Consider the following 15,000-nt stretch of genomic DNA (forward strand, 5'->3'; position numbering starts at 1 on the left):
GGCTGGCGGCCATATCTCGTGCTCATGCCCTGGTGAGTCATTTCTCCTGTGTACTGACTCATTGAGCAGCGTACAAGCTATCGACCAATGTTAACCTCGCCACCGTCTGGTAGCGTCCATTCAGGAGTCCATCCCTGCCCTGGAACAGCCCCACCATTCTGTGGTGTTTGTGTGGACCCCAGGACATGTCAGAATCCCTGGCAACGAACTTGCCGACAGGCTGGCCGAACAGGTGATGTGGAAACCGCTTCTGGAGATAGGCATCTCCGAAGCTGATCTGCGTTCTTTCTTACACCACAGGGTTTTCCGGCTTTGGGAGACGGAATGGCATAACAGCACGCACAACAAACTGTGTGTCATTAAGGAGACTATGAATGTGTGGAAGTCTTACATGCGGGCCTCTCACAGGGAATCAGTTGTCCTCTGCCAGCTCCACATTGGCCATACGTGGCTAACGCATGGTTACCTACTCCATCGCAAGGACCCACCTCAGTGTCACTGTGGCTCCCAAATGACAGTTGTCCACCTCTTGCTGGACTGCCAACTTTTAGCCACTCTGTGACAGACTTTTAAATTTCCCAGCACCCTGCCTTCGGTGTTGGGCGACAATGCCTCCACAGCAGCTTTAGTTTTACGTTTTATCCATGAGAATGGATTTTATACTTCTATGTTGGTTTTAGCACATGTCCTTTGTCCCCCTGTGTCCTCCACCCTAGTGCTTTTAGGGTGGAGGTTTTAATGTGCTGCCGAGTGGCTGGCTTTCCCTTTTTATTTTCGTGGGTGGCCAGCCACTGTAATGTGCTTTCATCTCTTCTGTTTCTAGCGTCTCTATTATTTTCTTGTCCTCTTTTGTTCCTTTTAGTGTTTGTTGTCTTCCCTTCGTCGTTGTGGCTTTTCCTTTCTTTCTGTTTTGTGTTATATGTTTTGTCTGTTTTATTCTCACACTTGTGGCATTGTTTTATTAGGAACAAGGGACTGATGACCTAGTAGTTAGGTCCCTTCTCCTGCCTTTAAACCGACCAACTCAGCAGTCACTGAGAATACATTCCTTCATTTTTTTCCCTCCTCCCCTTTCCCTGTCACGACTATCCTCTAGTTCATCGTTCGCAACCTTAGATGTAATGAGGAGGAATTACTGCTGCACTCTTCACCATCGCTTTGATCTCTCGCATTTCTTTCTGATCTGCTTTGACCTTCCCCCTGGGGACAGCATTCTGTCTCATGGGGGAGTCATGCTGTTCATCTTGAATGACATTCGTAGTCAAACCATCTCCCTGACTGTCCAGTTTCAAGTTGTTGCACTCTGCATTTTCCTTCCTCACTTCACCTTCCTTTTGTATTGTTTACATCCATCCATCTTCAGTGTCACCAGACAGACTTCCTCCACCGTATTGGGCAACTCCATCATGCCTTTCTGGTGCTTTGTGACTTTTATGCACACCATCCCATTTGGGGCTCTTCCAGAACCTGTTAGAGAGATGCCCTCTTGGCTGACCTTATCACTCAACTTTACCTCATTTGTCTCAACACGTGAGCACACATGTTCCATTCAGACTCCATGCACACCTCTTCCCATTTGGACCTCTCATTCTGTACTGCCCACTTGCCCATTTTGAGTGGTCCATTCTCTGTGACATGTATTCCAGCGACCATATCCTGTGTGCTGTCAGTTTGCTGACTCCTACTCCACCTACATGCACACTGAACTGGCAGTTTTCTAAGGCTAACAGGAGGCTTTACTCCTCCCTGGCAATCTTCGTTGAACAACCTTCCCCTAGTTGTGATGTCCAGATAGACTATCTTTGAATGTTATCCTTACCGCTGTAGAACATTCTATTCCTCGCACTTCATTTTTACCACACCGTGTCACGGTACGTTGGTGGACTGAGGTGTGGTGTGACATAATCCGTGCATGGAGATGTGCTCTCCTGGTTTTTAACAGTCATCCTATGAAGATGAACTGCAGTCGTTATAAACAGTTGCATGTGCAGTGTCGTCACGTTCTTCTGGAAAGCAAAAAAGCTAGCTGGGTTTCATTTACTAGTTCTTTTAACAGTTCCACTCCCTCTTCCATCATGTGGGACAATCTCTGACAGCTATCTGGGACCCAGGTCCATTCCCCATTTTCCGGCCTGACAATAGCAGATGATGTCGTTATGGACCCAATTGCTATCTCCATACTTTGGGCCGCTATTTTGTAGAGATTTCAAGCTCCACACACTATCACCCTGCCTTCCTCCATCAGAAGTGGAGGAGGTGTAGGCGATAACCTTCTCTTCTCAGAAACGTGCCACTATTACAGTAAGAAGCTAGATCATGCTCTCACTTCATCCTCATCCTCTGCCCCAGGGCCAGACGATGTTCACATTCAGATGTTGCAGCACCTTTCTGTAGGGGCAAGCATTTTCTCCTTCAAATGTACAATTGCATCTTGGCAGAGGGCACGTTTCCCAGATGCTGGCATGAAGCCAGTCATACCCATACCTAAGCCCAGTAAGGACAAACGCCTTCCTTCTAGCTTCCGCCCCACTGCTCTCACCAGCTGTGTTTGTGAGGTGCTGACATGTGTGATTCGTGCCTGGCTGGTATGGTGGGTAGAGTCTCGCAATTTACTAACCACTGCAAATGTGTATTTCGAGCACACTGTTCTGCTGTTAACCATCTTGTCACTTTGTCAACCCACATCATGACTGGTTTTCTGTGGAAATGTGGCCATGTGTTTTGATTTGGAGAAAGCCTACAACTTCTGCTGTCCTCCGTACACTCTACACGTGGGGCTTCCGAGGCCGCCTGTCCCGTTTTCTTCAGGAATTTTTAAAAGACAGTGTTCAGTGAGGGTTCTGCCTTGTTGGACCCTTTATGCAGGAAAATATTGTGCCTCAGCCAACCATGCTAAGTGTTGTTCTCTTTCCTGTAGCCATTAACCTTTTATGGCCTGTCTCCAGCCAGGCATCTCCGGCTCCCTTTCTGTTGGGGATTTTGTGGTCTATTGCAGTTCTCCACAGACTTGTCCCCTCGAGTAGTGTCTTCGGCGTTGTCTTGAGCATCTTTACGTGTGGGGCATCGACAGTGGCTTTGCTTTTCCATCGACAAAACAGATGCTACCTGCCACTTTCCTAATAGGTGTGAACCCTTTACAACCTTGGCTTCATGTGGCTGCTCATGTTCACCTTGGCCTTCATTCATTTCCTAAGGACACTACTCCAGACTCGTTCTATCACTGTAAGTTTCTCGATGTTCACACGGAACTTCGTGATAATACCCTTGTGTACACTGACAGCTCTCAGGCTGACCATGGTGTTAGGTGTGCCTTTGTCATTGGCACTGACAATTTTTGGGATCTGCTTCCGGAACACTGCTCAGTAATTAGTGGGGCTCATCGCTGTGTATCAGGCCATGCAGTACATTGGTGACACAGGCTTTTCAATTGTCATTTGCTCAGACTCACTCTCTGTGCCTTCAGAGACTCTGTGGGCTTACACTGTCCATCCTTAGTGGAACGGGTCCAGGAAAACTTTCACTTGCTCACTCTTGATGGAGCCATTGTACTGTTTTTGTGGGTCCCTGGTCACATCAGACTGACAGGAAACAAGGCCGCTGACACTGCTGCCAAGGCCGCAGTCCTCCTATCTTGGCCTGCTAGTACTTCAATTCCCTCCGATTATCTCTGTGTTGCTGTTTGTCATCAGGTGGTGTCACTTTTGCGTGACAATTGGTCTTCCTGTTGTGGGAACAAACTCTCGGGGATTAAACAACTCCCAGCAGCTTGGCTGGCCTGCTCTTGGCCCTCTTGCCCTGAGGAGATCATTTTCACTAGGTTGAACATTGGATACTGTCTTTTTAGCTATCACCATTTGTTAAGTGGTGATCCGCCACTACTTTCTGCTCATTGTCCTCAACCTTTGACGGTTTGCCATTTCCTGACAGAGTGCCCTTTTTTTAACCACTTACACTCTAATTTATGTTTGCTGTCTGAGTTATCGGCCATTTTAGTAAATTATGAGTGGGTTGTCAATCACTGTGTGCTGTGATGACCATTGATAGGATGTTGCTGCATAAGGTATGGAACAAATTTGAGTACTGCTTGGATGTGTGTTTTGTGGTCAAAGGGTACAATTGTAGGAAGTTTCTAGAGTGCAAAATGCGCACTTGGTGAGCTTATGGCTCCATTCATACATCACTCATATTTGTGCTTGTAATATATTAGAAAATATAGAGCTTTGAAAACAAATCGTTAGTAGTAGGCCGAACAGTGCTCATGTAAGAGCTGGTATTCCACATGTCATTTCATGGGTAGCTCTCCCTTTGATAGTATATGTTTTGCCATTTGCAAGGTTAGTATGGTTGCTGGAGGGAATTGGCAACCACATCTACACAGACACACACACACACACACACACACACACACACACACACACACACGGCATTTAATTCCCTCAGATTCCGGGAAGGTGGGCCGATAAGCTCTGACGCCATGTCCAATCATATCAGAGATGTGTTGGATTGCATTCAGCTCTGGTGAGATGGGACAGCACAGCAATGGGAATTCACCACTGTTTCTCGAACCATCCATAACACTCGTCTTCTTGTCACATGGCACATTATCTTGTAAAAAAATTTCACTGCTGGCGGGTAACATGATCATCACAAATGGGTGTACATGGTCTGCCATTGTGGTGCCTTGCAAGAGCTCCAGTGGACCCATGGATGCCCATGTGACTGTTTCACAGAAAATAATGGAGCCACTGCCAGCCTGTCTCCATCCCACAGTACAGGTGTCAAGGAGCTGTTCTATTGGAAGATGATGGCATGACGAAGGAGGTATCAGGATTCATCAAACTGTGTAGCACTCTGCCACTGCGCCAATATCCAGTGCCGATGGTCACGTGCCAATTTCAGTAGTGGTTGCCAAAGTAGTGGTGTTAACATTGGCATGTGCGTGGGTCGTCAGATGCAGAGGCCCTCATTGGGGGTGTTAGGTGCACTGTGTGTTCAGACACACTTGTACTGTGCCCAGATTTAAAGTCGGTAGTTAGTTCTGCCACAGTTTGCCTCCTGTCCTGTTTTACCAGTCTGCCCAGCCTATGACATGGCCGCTCAACCCCACGATGTCTGGATGTGGTCTCACCATGGTGTTGCTACATGCTGAAAACCCTCGTCACAGCACTCGTCCAACACCTGACAAGGTGCGCAGTTTCAGAGATGCTCATGCTGAGCCTGTGGGCCATCACACTCTGTCCTTGATCAAACTCAAGATAGTGTGCCTTCCCCTTTTTACACATTGACTGCATACTCGCTGATACTACAAGAACCACGCATTTGTCTTGACTAGCAAGTCATTCCTCGGCAGGTGACACTGCCGTCGCGTGGATGGGTTTCTATTGATAGAAGGTCGGTGGTCGTAATTTGCTGATTGATCGGTGTAGGTGATGGTAAGAGGGTGCAAGGGGCAAGTCTTCTAGTGGGGGCAGTCACAGAGGTAGCGCACATAGGGGAGAGAAATATGTGCAGCAGGAGCATAGGGTCTGAAAGTATATGGCAGAGATTGAGAGGATGATGAAAAGCTGTTCTAGGTGTGGTGAGAAAAATGACAGAATGGATCTCATTTCAGGGCTTGAATTAGGAAGTCATATACTTGTTGAAGTAGCTGATTAATACATTCGTGAAAACAATAACACTGAGTGACAAGAGGTGTACTAGTGAGTTGTTTTTTATATATAGGGATTGAGAGTATCTAGATTGGAGGTGATGCCCTAAGAAATTTGCTTTTGAATTGGGCTGTTTGGTACATTCAAGGCCTCGCCAGTCCTTTTTCTTCACCCATCAATCTCACTGGCTCCAAAAGCTTGCAGATTTTAATATTTTTATATGTGTGTTATCCTGCCATCATTTGGTGAGTAGATTTTCATTATATTCTTTGAAATTTTTTGATTTCGTGTTTTATCCTAAACTTAAACATTTTTTGGGATTTTGTGTGAGATTATAGAAATGCAATATTTATTTATTGTTTTAAATTTTCAGATCAGGAAGACCAGCAAATGTAAATATGGTTGGAAGACTCCAAGAGTTTTGTGTAGCTAAGCATTGGCCTCTTCCTGTATACAATTTAGTAAACGCTCAAGGCCCTTCACATATGCCTCATTTTCACATGATGTGCAGTGTCAGAGATTTTGTGGCAGTGGGTAAGTTGCATCTTGTTGCCCCAAATAAATACTGGTGTTGAAACTTTGTAGTACAAAATGTTTAAATATGTTGTTGAAAGGTAACTTTGGCTACTAACTTACTTTCAAAGCATAACACAAAATATTGGAACTGTTTGTAGTTGAATGTCACTTTACATTTTCTCCATTGTTGTAGAAGTGACATTGATGATTTTTGCCTCTGACATTCCAAATAGCTTCATCACACATGAAGGAACATAACTGCAGTAGTCTAATTAAAGGAATGGCATACACTTGACTCTGGTTTTATCTTCACTATATTATACGAGGATCATTCAGTAATTAAAGAAACAAATTAATCTGGAGAAAAAAGTGTTTATTTTTTCAAAGCAATACTTTTTCTACTTTTCAACACAATCCCCTTGAACATTTATGTACTTGTTCCAGTGGGACAAGCTTTTTTATTCCGGATGCAAAGAAATCTTTATCTCGACATTTGAACCAATTTCCCACAAACTTTTTCACGTCCTTGTTGTCCTGGAACCTTTTCCTATGTAATGCCTCCTTCAGTGCACCAAACAAAAGGAAATCACTAGGTACTAAATCAGGACTGTAAGGAGGATGAGGGGGTGTGGGGGGGTTCAGGGTGGTGACAGGAAGGGCATCCAGCCACCCCTTCAATTAACCATGCCAAATCTGACCGTAACCATGCCGACCTTGCGAAAACTGCGGGACAAAGGCACAAGCAAACGAATGTTGACACATCAGCTGGTCAGGGCTCATCCCAGTGATGTCAACTTAGAGCCATAAAAGTATCAACCTTGCCCTACTAACAGTTTTTTCCCAGACCAATTGAATGACCCTTGTAAAATAAATCTTGACAAACTTTTACATACCCACGTATTGCAGACTGATTTCATTGCAGATCCAGACTATCTGGACACTTCCTTCGACTCAAGACTGGACTCGACAATATTGTACAGAAGTGGCAGGCTCCACAGATTATAAATAAGCTTAAAAAATCAAGTTTATGAATTATTGTTATAAAATATAATTAAACTTACAATTCAAAGTGTGTGTGTGTGTGTGTGTGTGTGTGTGTGTGTGTGTGTGTGTGTGTGTGTGTGTGTGTAATTCTGATGAAAGCGTATTTGACCGAAAGCTTATTTGTTTGACAATATTTTTGTTGTGCGTATCTGTGACTCGCATCTCCACTATATGGTGAGTAGCAATCTATCCTTTTCATAATATTCTTGTTATTCTGTCCTGCATTTGCCATTGTCAGTCTTACATTTCCTAGAGAGGTTTGTATTACAGGGTCAAATCTAAAAACTTCATTATCTGGGGATAAATTATCCAAACCTAGAACCCTGTTACCTAACAAGATTTCAGGGTATTTGGCATAGTTTCCAGACTTTTGAAAAGTAGTAAAAAACTCTTCTGTTGGTGTGGTCTCTTCATACGTGTCTGCTAAACACACTTCAAAGACCTGTGATTTGCATGTACTGCATGTCTACAACCTATGTAGGAAGAAGTGCCACAGCAGTTAAAAGTGAAGTGGCTCTGTCTGTCAGTGACTCTAACCTGTACTTTCCATTTTCAATGGCACTTAGCTACGATATCTCAATTTTTGTTCAAAATTCCTTTGTTGTAGATTTAAACACCGTCGTTATGTTTCTTATAGAAGGGCTCCAGTCAAAGAGAACTATAGTAAATTTTTAAAAAAGTGTCAGAGTTCAGAGTTGTCATGCCAGTGTCATATTGATTTATCTGCAGCATCTCAGAGGAGTAAGGTTAATGTGTGAAAGCATCCAACAGCTTGATGGGTTGTAGAAGAGCCTGTGGAACTAAAGGGTCACAGCTATTGCAGTTTTGCAGATTACTATTGTGCTTCCCATTGGAATAAGGTTTATTATTTATTGAGCACAAGGCATTTGTACTAAGAGCATGGATGACTTCCACGATCAGGATATTGGACTGGTGGCTGGCATCAACGGGATCAGCCAGATAACTAGCACCATCTTTAATGAGCTTTATGTCATTGTCATTTTGTTAAGAAACCTATCCACAAATGGGGGCTGTTTGCAAAGAAGTTAAACACAAACAAGAACTGAGCTTATATATGACACACATGTTTAAAGTTTTGTATCGGACAGATAAAATTGTTGCTCTGACTAATTATGAGGCCAAAAACGTCAGTATGAACTTCCTATTCCCAATAAAATATTTAAATATATTTTTAAAGTCTTCATTTGTCTGGCCATAGTATGGAACGTTACTTTACCATTATTGAACTTGTTTTTAAAGATATTTTAAATCCATCTGTGGAATTACAAGAAAGTGTGCAGTTTGTCACCAAACATATTTCATTTTATTAATATAGTTTGAAGAGCTCCTGAACAAAAGCACTCTATGAGACTGTCGGCTATGAAAAGGAATTACACCCTTACTTGGAATCACCAACCGTTGGTGATGATAAGAGCATCATAAATACCCTGAAGAATAATAAAGCTCATAGGGAAGAACTCTTGAAGTATGCGAATGAGAATACAGTCGTCGAACTGATACAAACTGGAAGTAAAATTTGGAAAGAACAGCAACTTCCAAAAGGATGAACATTAACACTAATACATCCTGTACACAAAAAGGAGATAAATCGGAGCCTGGGAACTACAGAGGAAGATCATTAATACTAGTGGCCAGTAAAAGCATTGCTGAACAGAGTAGATAAGCAACAAAATCCACAAATCAGTGAGTACTAAAGAGGCTTCAGAAAGAGAAGATTATGCGCAGAACAAATTTTAAATCTGAAACTGGTAATCATGTATCAAAAGCAGAGATGAAAAATTTTCATTCAGGCATTTATAGACTTTAAGAAAGCTTAATATTCATGAGATAGACGAACATTGTTCCAAATTTTAGAGGAGATAAGTTTGGATTGAAGATTCGGTGAACTGATTAAACAGACTCTAGGTAACACAATATCCAATGTAAACTTCAGATGAGGTCTTTAAAAGGTCTTAAAGATTAAAACTGGATTGAGACAGTGTGCTTGATAAGATGATCATTGTTTGACAATGAGAAATGAAAGGAGTGGGTGGAATACAATTGTGGGGGAGGGGGGGGGGGGTGAGAAAAGGAATATGGATAGACCACTAACATTCGCAGATGGTATTGTGATATTGTCAAAATCATGCAACTAGAGAGACAAGCAACTAAAGCAGGCCTGTAGATCTCTATCAAGAAGACGTAGTATATGACATAGACGAAGGCGGCTCCTGGGTGGATGATAGTAGGAGGAGGGAAAATTTGGAAGGTGTAGAGGTTTAAATATGTGGGAGTATCAATAGAAACTGGGCTGAGAGAAAAAGAAGCAATGGAAGCACGAATAAACAAAATGAGCATACAAAGTAAATAAGGTCAGCAACAATAAGAAGAATGATTCAATCAGTACAAAACTGAGACAGTACCAGACAATGATCCATCCTAAAGCCTTATACGCAGCAGAGAGTTGTGACCTAGTAAGAATGGAAGTACGTAACGAGACTAGAACTGGTGGAATGGAAGATTCTCAGGAGGATATTGGGACCTCGAAGAACAGGAGATGGTTAGTTTAGAAGACAAGTGAACGAAGAATTGTATGTCAAAATAGAGAGAATCTTTGACAAAATCAGAGAATGAGCATGTTTTTCAGACACATCCTTAGAATGGTCCATGGGAAGTTAGCACAGCAAATGATAGTTTCTGGTGAACAAGAGAACCGGAATATTCTGGACCCAAGAGGTACAGAGGGATTTAGAAGAATTCAAAATACAGGAACAAGAGATGTACAACACAATGATTATTAATTTAAAAAATTCGGGCTTTCACAGGTTTTGAGGGCTGAACTAGACCCAGATCAATATAACCATGGGCAGAAGAGCAAAGGATGTTGCAAAGTATGAGAATGAAAGAATATTCGACAAGGAGAAAGATCAGCAGAGACGAAGTTGACTTGAGTTAACATGGTCCTCAGGTAGACAAAACAAGAAGAAGAAGAAGAATATAAAATATCATTAGTGATGGTATTTTAATTACAGTTCCCACTTGTTCATTTCTGTGTTATCTTCGTCTTTGGAATGACTGTTTTTTTGCATAATCCCACATTGATTTGCAGCACTACACATTTCTTGAGGTGAAATGCAACACAAACAGTAATGGGTTGTATTACCACATTTCATCTCGTACTTCATTGTTTGAGCAGTGAGAAATTTCTCTCCTGCCATGATAACATCAGTACTTTCTACATAACACTGCAAATGAACTTAACAGAGAGGAGGATTCAGGGTAATTACAACAAGCACTTGTAAACACAAAATTGTGGATAGAGGTCAGTATATTGGAAATAGTGGTAGCAATGGGTTTTTGTAAGATACCTGAATCCATATGTCCATTCAATGCAGCTCCCTTTGCAAAGTTTAATTGGAAACTGGAAGAGGTGGATATGCATCCACTGATGGCAGGAAATCCTGTTTTATTTTAAACTGACTGTCATTGTTAAGCATGACACTCACATCTAATGTTAAGTCCAGTGAAGATAAATTGCCAGTAAAAAGTAGTTATGTTGTTGTGCTCAAATGAATTATAGTATAGAAATTTACAACAATATGGAAAGGACAAAGCTGCTCACTACATACAGGAGGAGTCGTCACAGACAGTCACAATGAAATTGACTGCTAAAATATTAAAGCTTTGGACAAAGTGCTTCTTTCGAAGTAGAGAACGCACATGCATTCACACAAACACAACTTTCACGCATAAGGCCACTGTCTCTGGGTACTGTGACAATTTGTGCTGACCTCCTGTGTGTACTTTCGATAGCCTCCATTAGTCCTATTTGATACTGGTACCTCAACTTAAACAATGTTTTAATATGGAATGCCCAAGGAGACAATTAGGTTTTGTGGCTGTTCAGGATTTTTTGCTGTTTTGACTGTAATAAACACACTCTGCAGTGTTCGTGTCTGGCACGCCAATGTGAAAGAATTTAAGAATTCGGCTAAGTAAAAAAAATGTGCATTTTAGACATTCATTTACTTGTAGGACAGGTCCAACTTGAAATTCTGGGTTCTGCACTCTGTTGTTCTTTTCATTTTTACATAATCTTTCATTGATTGTGTCAAGGTTTGTGTTTATATTGATGCATTTGTATTTTCAAACATTTGTGAGTGCTACACAAATTCATACTACTTCATTGGTTCGTGGGTATTGTGTCGGATAATGTAGTGAAAGTTGTACAATATTTCAACAAAACAGCTTCTCGTCATCTTTAGGTACTTAATTATGTATTACTGCAATGGCCCACCAATACATATGCTGACTCGCTAGAAAAACGCAGGTGCCAAGGGGTGGGGCTATAATGTCCTCATAGGCAGATCATAGGGCAGGGTGACATCTACTGTCCCCAGTTTGAGAAACTGGTCATGACCTTCACTTTCATGATGTGGTAATAGGGTGGCTACAAATTGTAGCCGAGCTTGCGTACAGGCAGTGTTGGCACTCAGCTTAAATGTGCAGATTCTGATTCTCCATCTGTGTTGACTCGAATTCGTCTGTCTGTGATCAAAGATGCCTTAGTACTGCCGGTGCTGATTTCCATACCTTGCTGAGTTGAAATCCCATGTCTCTGTTGATCAGGTCGTAACTTATATGTATTTTGACGGATAATTTAATGATGGGGTCCCAGTATGTGGTCCTGTCTGTTGTGACACCTAGGTTCAGTTCATCTGTCCTTAATTGTGCAACACGTCTGACCAATTTATGATAGCCCACACTGGCACGGGATTTTATATGTCCCTGGTCTCTTTAACCCTAGGTTGTCTTTAACAGAACCCAGCATAGTTTGCACTCGTGCTAGAGGGTAGAAGACACATTTTATTTGATGTTTCTTCAACAGCCTGTCAATCTTAAAGGACATGCCACCAACATAAGGTAAAATAACCATCGTCTTGGAGCTCTCTGTTTCTTCTGGCTGTTCTTGAGCTTTAGTGCGTACAGGTTTATCAGAGTAAGCTCCATGTATCTGAGATAACTCCTGCGCTATGATTGAGAGGCCTTAACACACCATTGTGTTGAGATGGGTGATGGCAGCTCGTAGCTCATAGATTTAGGCCAGTGAGAGTTGGTTTACGAAACACACTGTGACCCAAGGAACTATCTTCTTTTCTGCAGACCAAGACACCTAAGAATAGGGGGTGTCTATTTTCCTCCACTTCCATGGTGAAGCAAATGCTCGGATGCAGGGAGTTCGTGTTCCAGAAATGCATTGCTGCTCAATGTGGCCAAAATACAAAGGTGTCATCCCAGAAACATGTAGGTTTCAGTACTACTGACTGAAATGCTTTTTCCTCGAAATCTTCCGTAGAAAGGTTAGCTACTATGGTAGCCCATAGCAACACTTGTCAGTTTGTTCAAAATATTGTTCTTTAAATAAAATGTAAGCCGAGGAAAGCAAATGTTTGAATAGATTTAAGATGTCCTCATCCAACTTAATTCCTATAAGTTGTTATGACACCACCGGAGGTACTTGTGTGAACAAAGAGACCACGTCGAAACTCACTAATACAACTGGCTCGAGCCACAAAGTCTTCAGTCATTGTATAAAATCTCCTGAGTTTCAAAAGTGATTCATATTTTCCTGCCAAATGGCTCAGAGGCGAAGCCAAATGTTTTGCTAGGTAATATGTCGGGGCTCCAATGTGGTTCATTCAGATGAAACCTGGTCAGTGCGTGTACCTTTGCCTTACACGTAAAGTGGCACCACGTAACTGCGGGTATGGTGGCGCCATCTATTGGTAGAGAGACTGACACGTGCACACAGTTTGGTGTTGCATAGCGCCAATGTGGTTTCACATAGAAGAGAAGGTGGTCACAAAATTTATCGTCTACTACCGAACATGCAGGCAAGTAAGCGGGAGTGATTCAATTTTTGCCAGTGGAGGGAGTTGCAGACTGTCAAATGTATCGACGAGTGAAGGCTGAGTGAATACAATCTGAGTTGTTCAAGTGTTGTGGAATGGCGCAAATGATTCCTTGGGGCGCAAGTCATTGGAAGACGATGCTCGTCCTGTACAGGCTCATCATGTCATCACACCAGAAGTGGTTGTAGAAGTGAATGCTTTAGTCTTGGACAACCGCAGAATCACCGTGTGTGAGATCCATCAGTTACTGCATATTGGCATAGGCACCACCCACACCATAATGCAAACGAACGATGAAATGTATGACTGGGTCCAGGCCTGGATAAGACAGCAGCCTACTGGCTTCTTCAAGGATGGAATCGACCGACTAACGTGGCAATGGGATAAATGTGCCAAGAGTTTTGGCAACTATTTTTGAGTATGTGTATTGTGTATAATTACGTTTTTGAATTAATAAAACTGTTATCGTTACTTTACACTAGTGACTGCGTTTCATTTGAATGCCCTTTATACACACATCAAAAAAAATGTTTTGCATCACCCCGGTTCCCAGAACTCCTGAAGACAGATGTTGACTGTGAATATTGTATCACAGACACAGTCGGTTTGACAGTTCAGAGATGTCACTAAACCCACCCAAAGATGTAAACAACCATGCATTAGCAGCGCCTCTGCACAGCTTCACTCGCGACATCTCTGGCAGCCATGCAGCGCGATACAGAGAGGCCCAACAACGTGCCGAATGGACTGCTCAAGATTGCCATCACGTTCTCTTTGCCGATCAGTGTCGCATATGCCTTCAACCAGGCGATTGTCAGAGACGTGCTTGAAGGCAACCCGGTTAGACTGAACGTCTTAGACACACTGTCCAGCGAGTGCAGCAAAGTGGAGGTTCCCTGCTGTTTTAGGTGGCATTATGTGAGGCTGACGTACGCCGCCGGTGTTCATGGAAGGTGCCGTAATGGCTGTACGATACATGAATACCATCCTCCAACCAATAGTGCAAACATGTTGGCAGCATATTGACGAGGCATTTGTCTTCATGTACAATAATTCCCACCCCTGTGGTGCACATCTTGTGAATGACTTCCTTCAGGATAACGTCATCGCTCGACTAGAGTGGTCAGCATGTTCTCCAAACATGAATCCTATCGAACTTGCCTGGGATAACTTGGAAAGGGCTGTTTATGGACGACCCACCAACCACTCTGAGGGATCTGTGCCAAATTGCGGTTGAGGAGGGGGACAATCTGGACCAACAGCGCCTTGATGAACTTACGGATAGTATGCCACGACGAATACAGGAATGCTTCAATGCAAGAGGATGTGCTGCTGGGTATTAGAGGTACTTATGTGTACAGCAATATGGACCACCACCTCTGAAGGTCTCGCTGTATGGTGGTACAACATGCAATGTGTAGTTTTCATGAGCATTAAAAAGGGTGGAAATGATGTTTATGTTGACCTCAATTTCAATTTTCTGTACATGTTCCAGAACTCTTGGAACCAAGGTGATGCAAAACTTTTTTTGATGGTGTATATTGCACTAGATGGGGTGTACTGGGACCCCTTCCTTATGGATCTTACGCAGCACTGAAAATACTATATCGTGAATTAGAAGCTGAATTTGAGATTCTTATAAACTTTTGATAGTGGAATCCTTATTCAAAAACAGTTGTTCCCTTGTTTAATTGTACATCTGTGTGACAGAAAAGTATGTTTTTGAGAATTTTCTAAAGCTTATGAATGTTGTGATTAATATATTGAGTAGTTAATTGTTAGCCACTCTTTGAGCAATATTTCCACTCTATTCTGCTCCTAGACCTGGGTCTTCAGTCAGTGTTTCAAAGTTTTTGATAATAATATAAACTTAGTAGGGT

The 15,000-nt window shown here is 42.5% G+C and overlaps 1 protein-coding gene across 6 annotated transcripts in view; it reads left to right on the top strand.

Annotated features, from left to right (window-relative positions):
* The window catches only part of LOC124789605 (RISC-loading complex subunit tarbp2-like), a 116,531-nt gene that overhangs the window by 20,503 nt on the left and 81,028 nt on the right, over positions 1-15,000 (top strand). For all 6 annotated transcript variants that reach the window (XM_047257017.1, XM_047257015.1, XM_047257019.1 and 3 more), the window contains one exon: positions 6,022-6,182. In XM_047257017.1, the coding sequence (XP_047112973.1) occupies positions 6,022-6,182 (161 nt within the window). The remainder of the gene's footprint in view (positions 1-6,021; positions 6,183-15,000) is intronic.

The sequence above is a fragment of the Schistocerca piceifrons genome, chromosome 3 (assembly GCF_021461385.2).
Source record: "Schistocerca piceifrons isolate TAMUIC-IGC-003096 chromosome 3, iqSchPice1.1, whole genome shotgun sequence".
Classification (NCBI taxonomy): Eukaryota; Metazoa; Arthropoda; class Insecta; order Orthoptera; family Acrididae; genus Schistocerca; species Schistocerca piceifrons.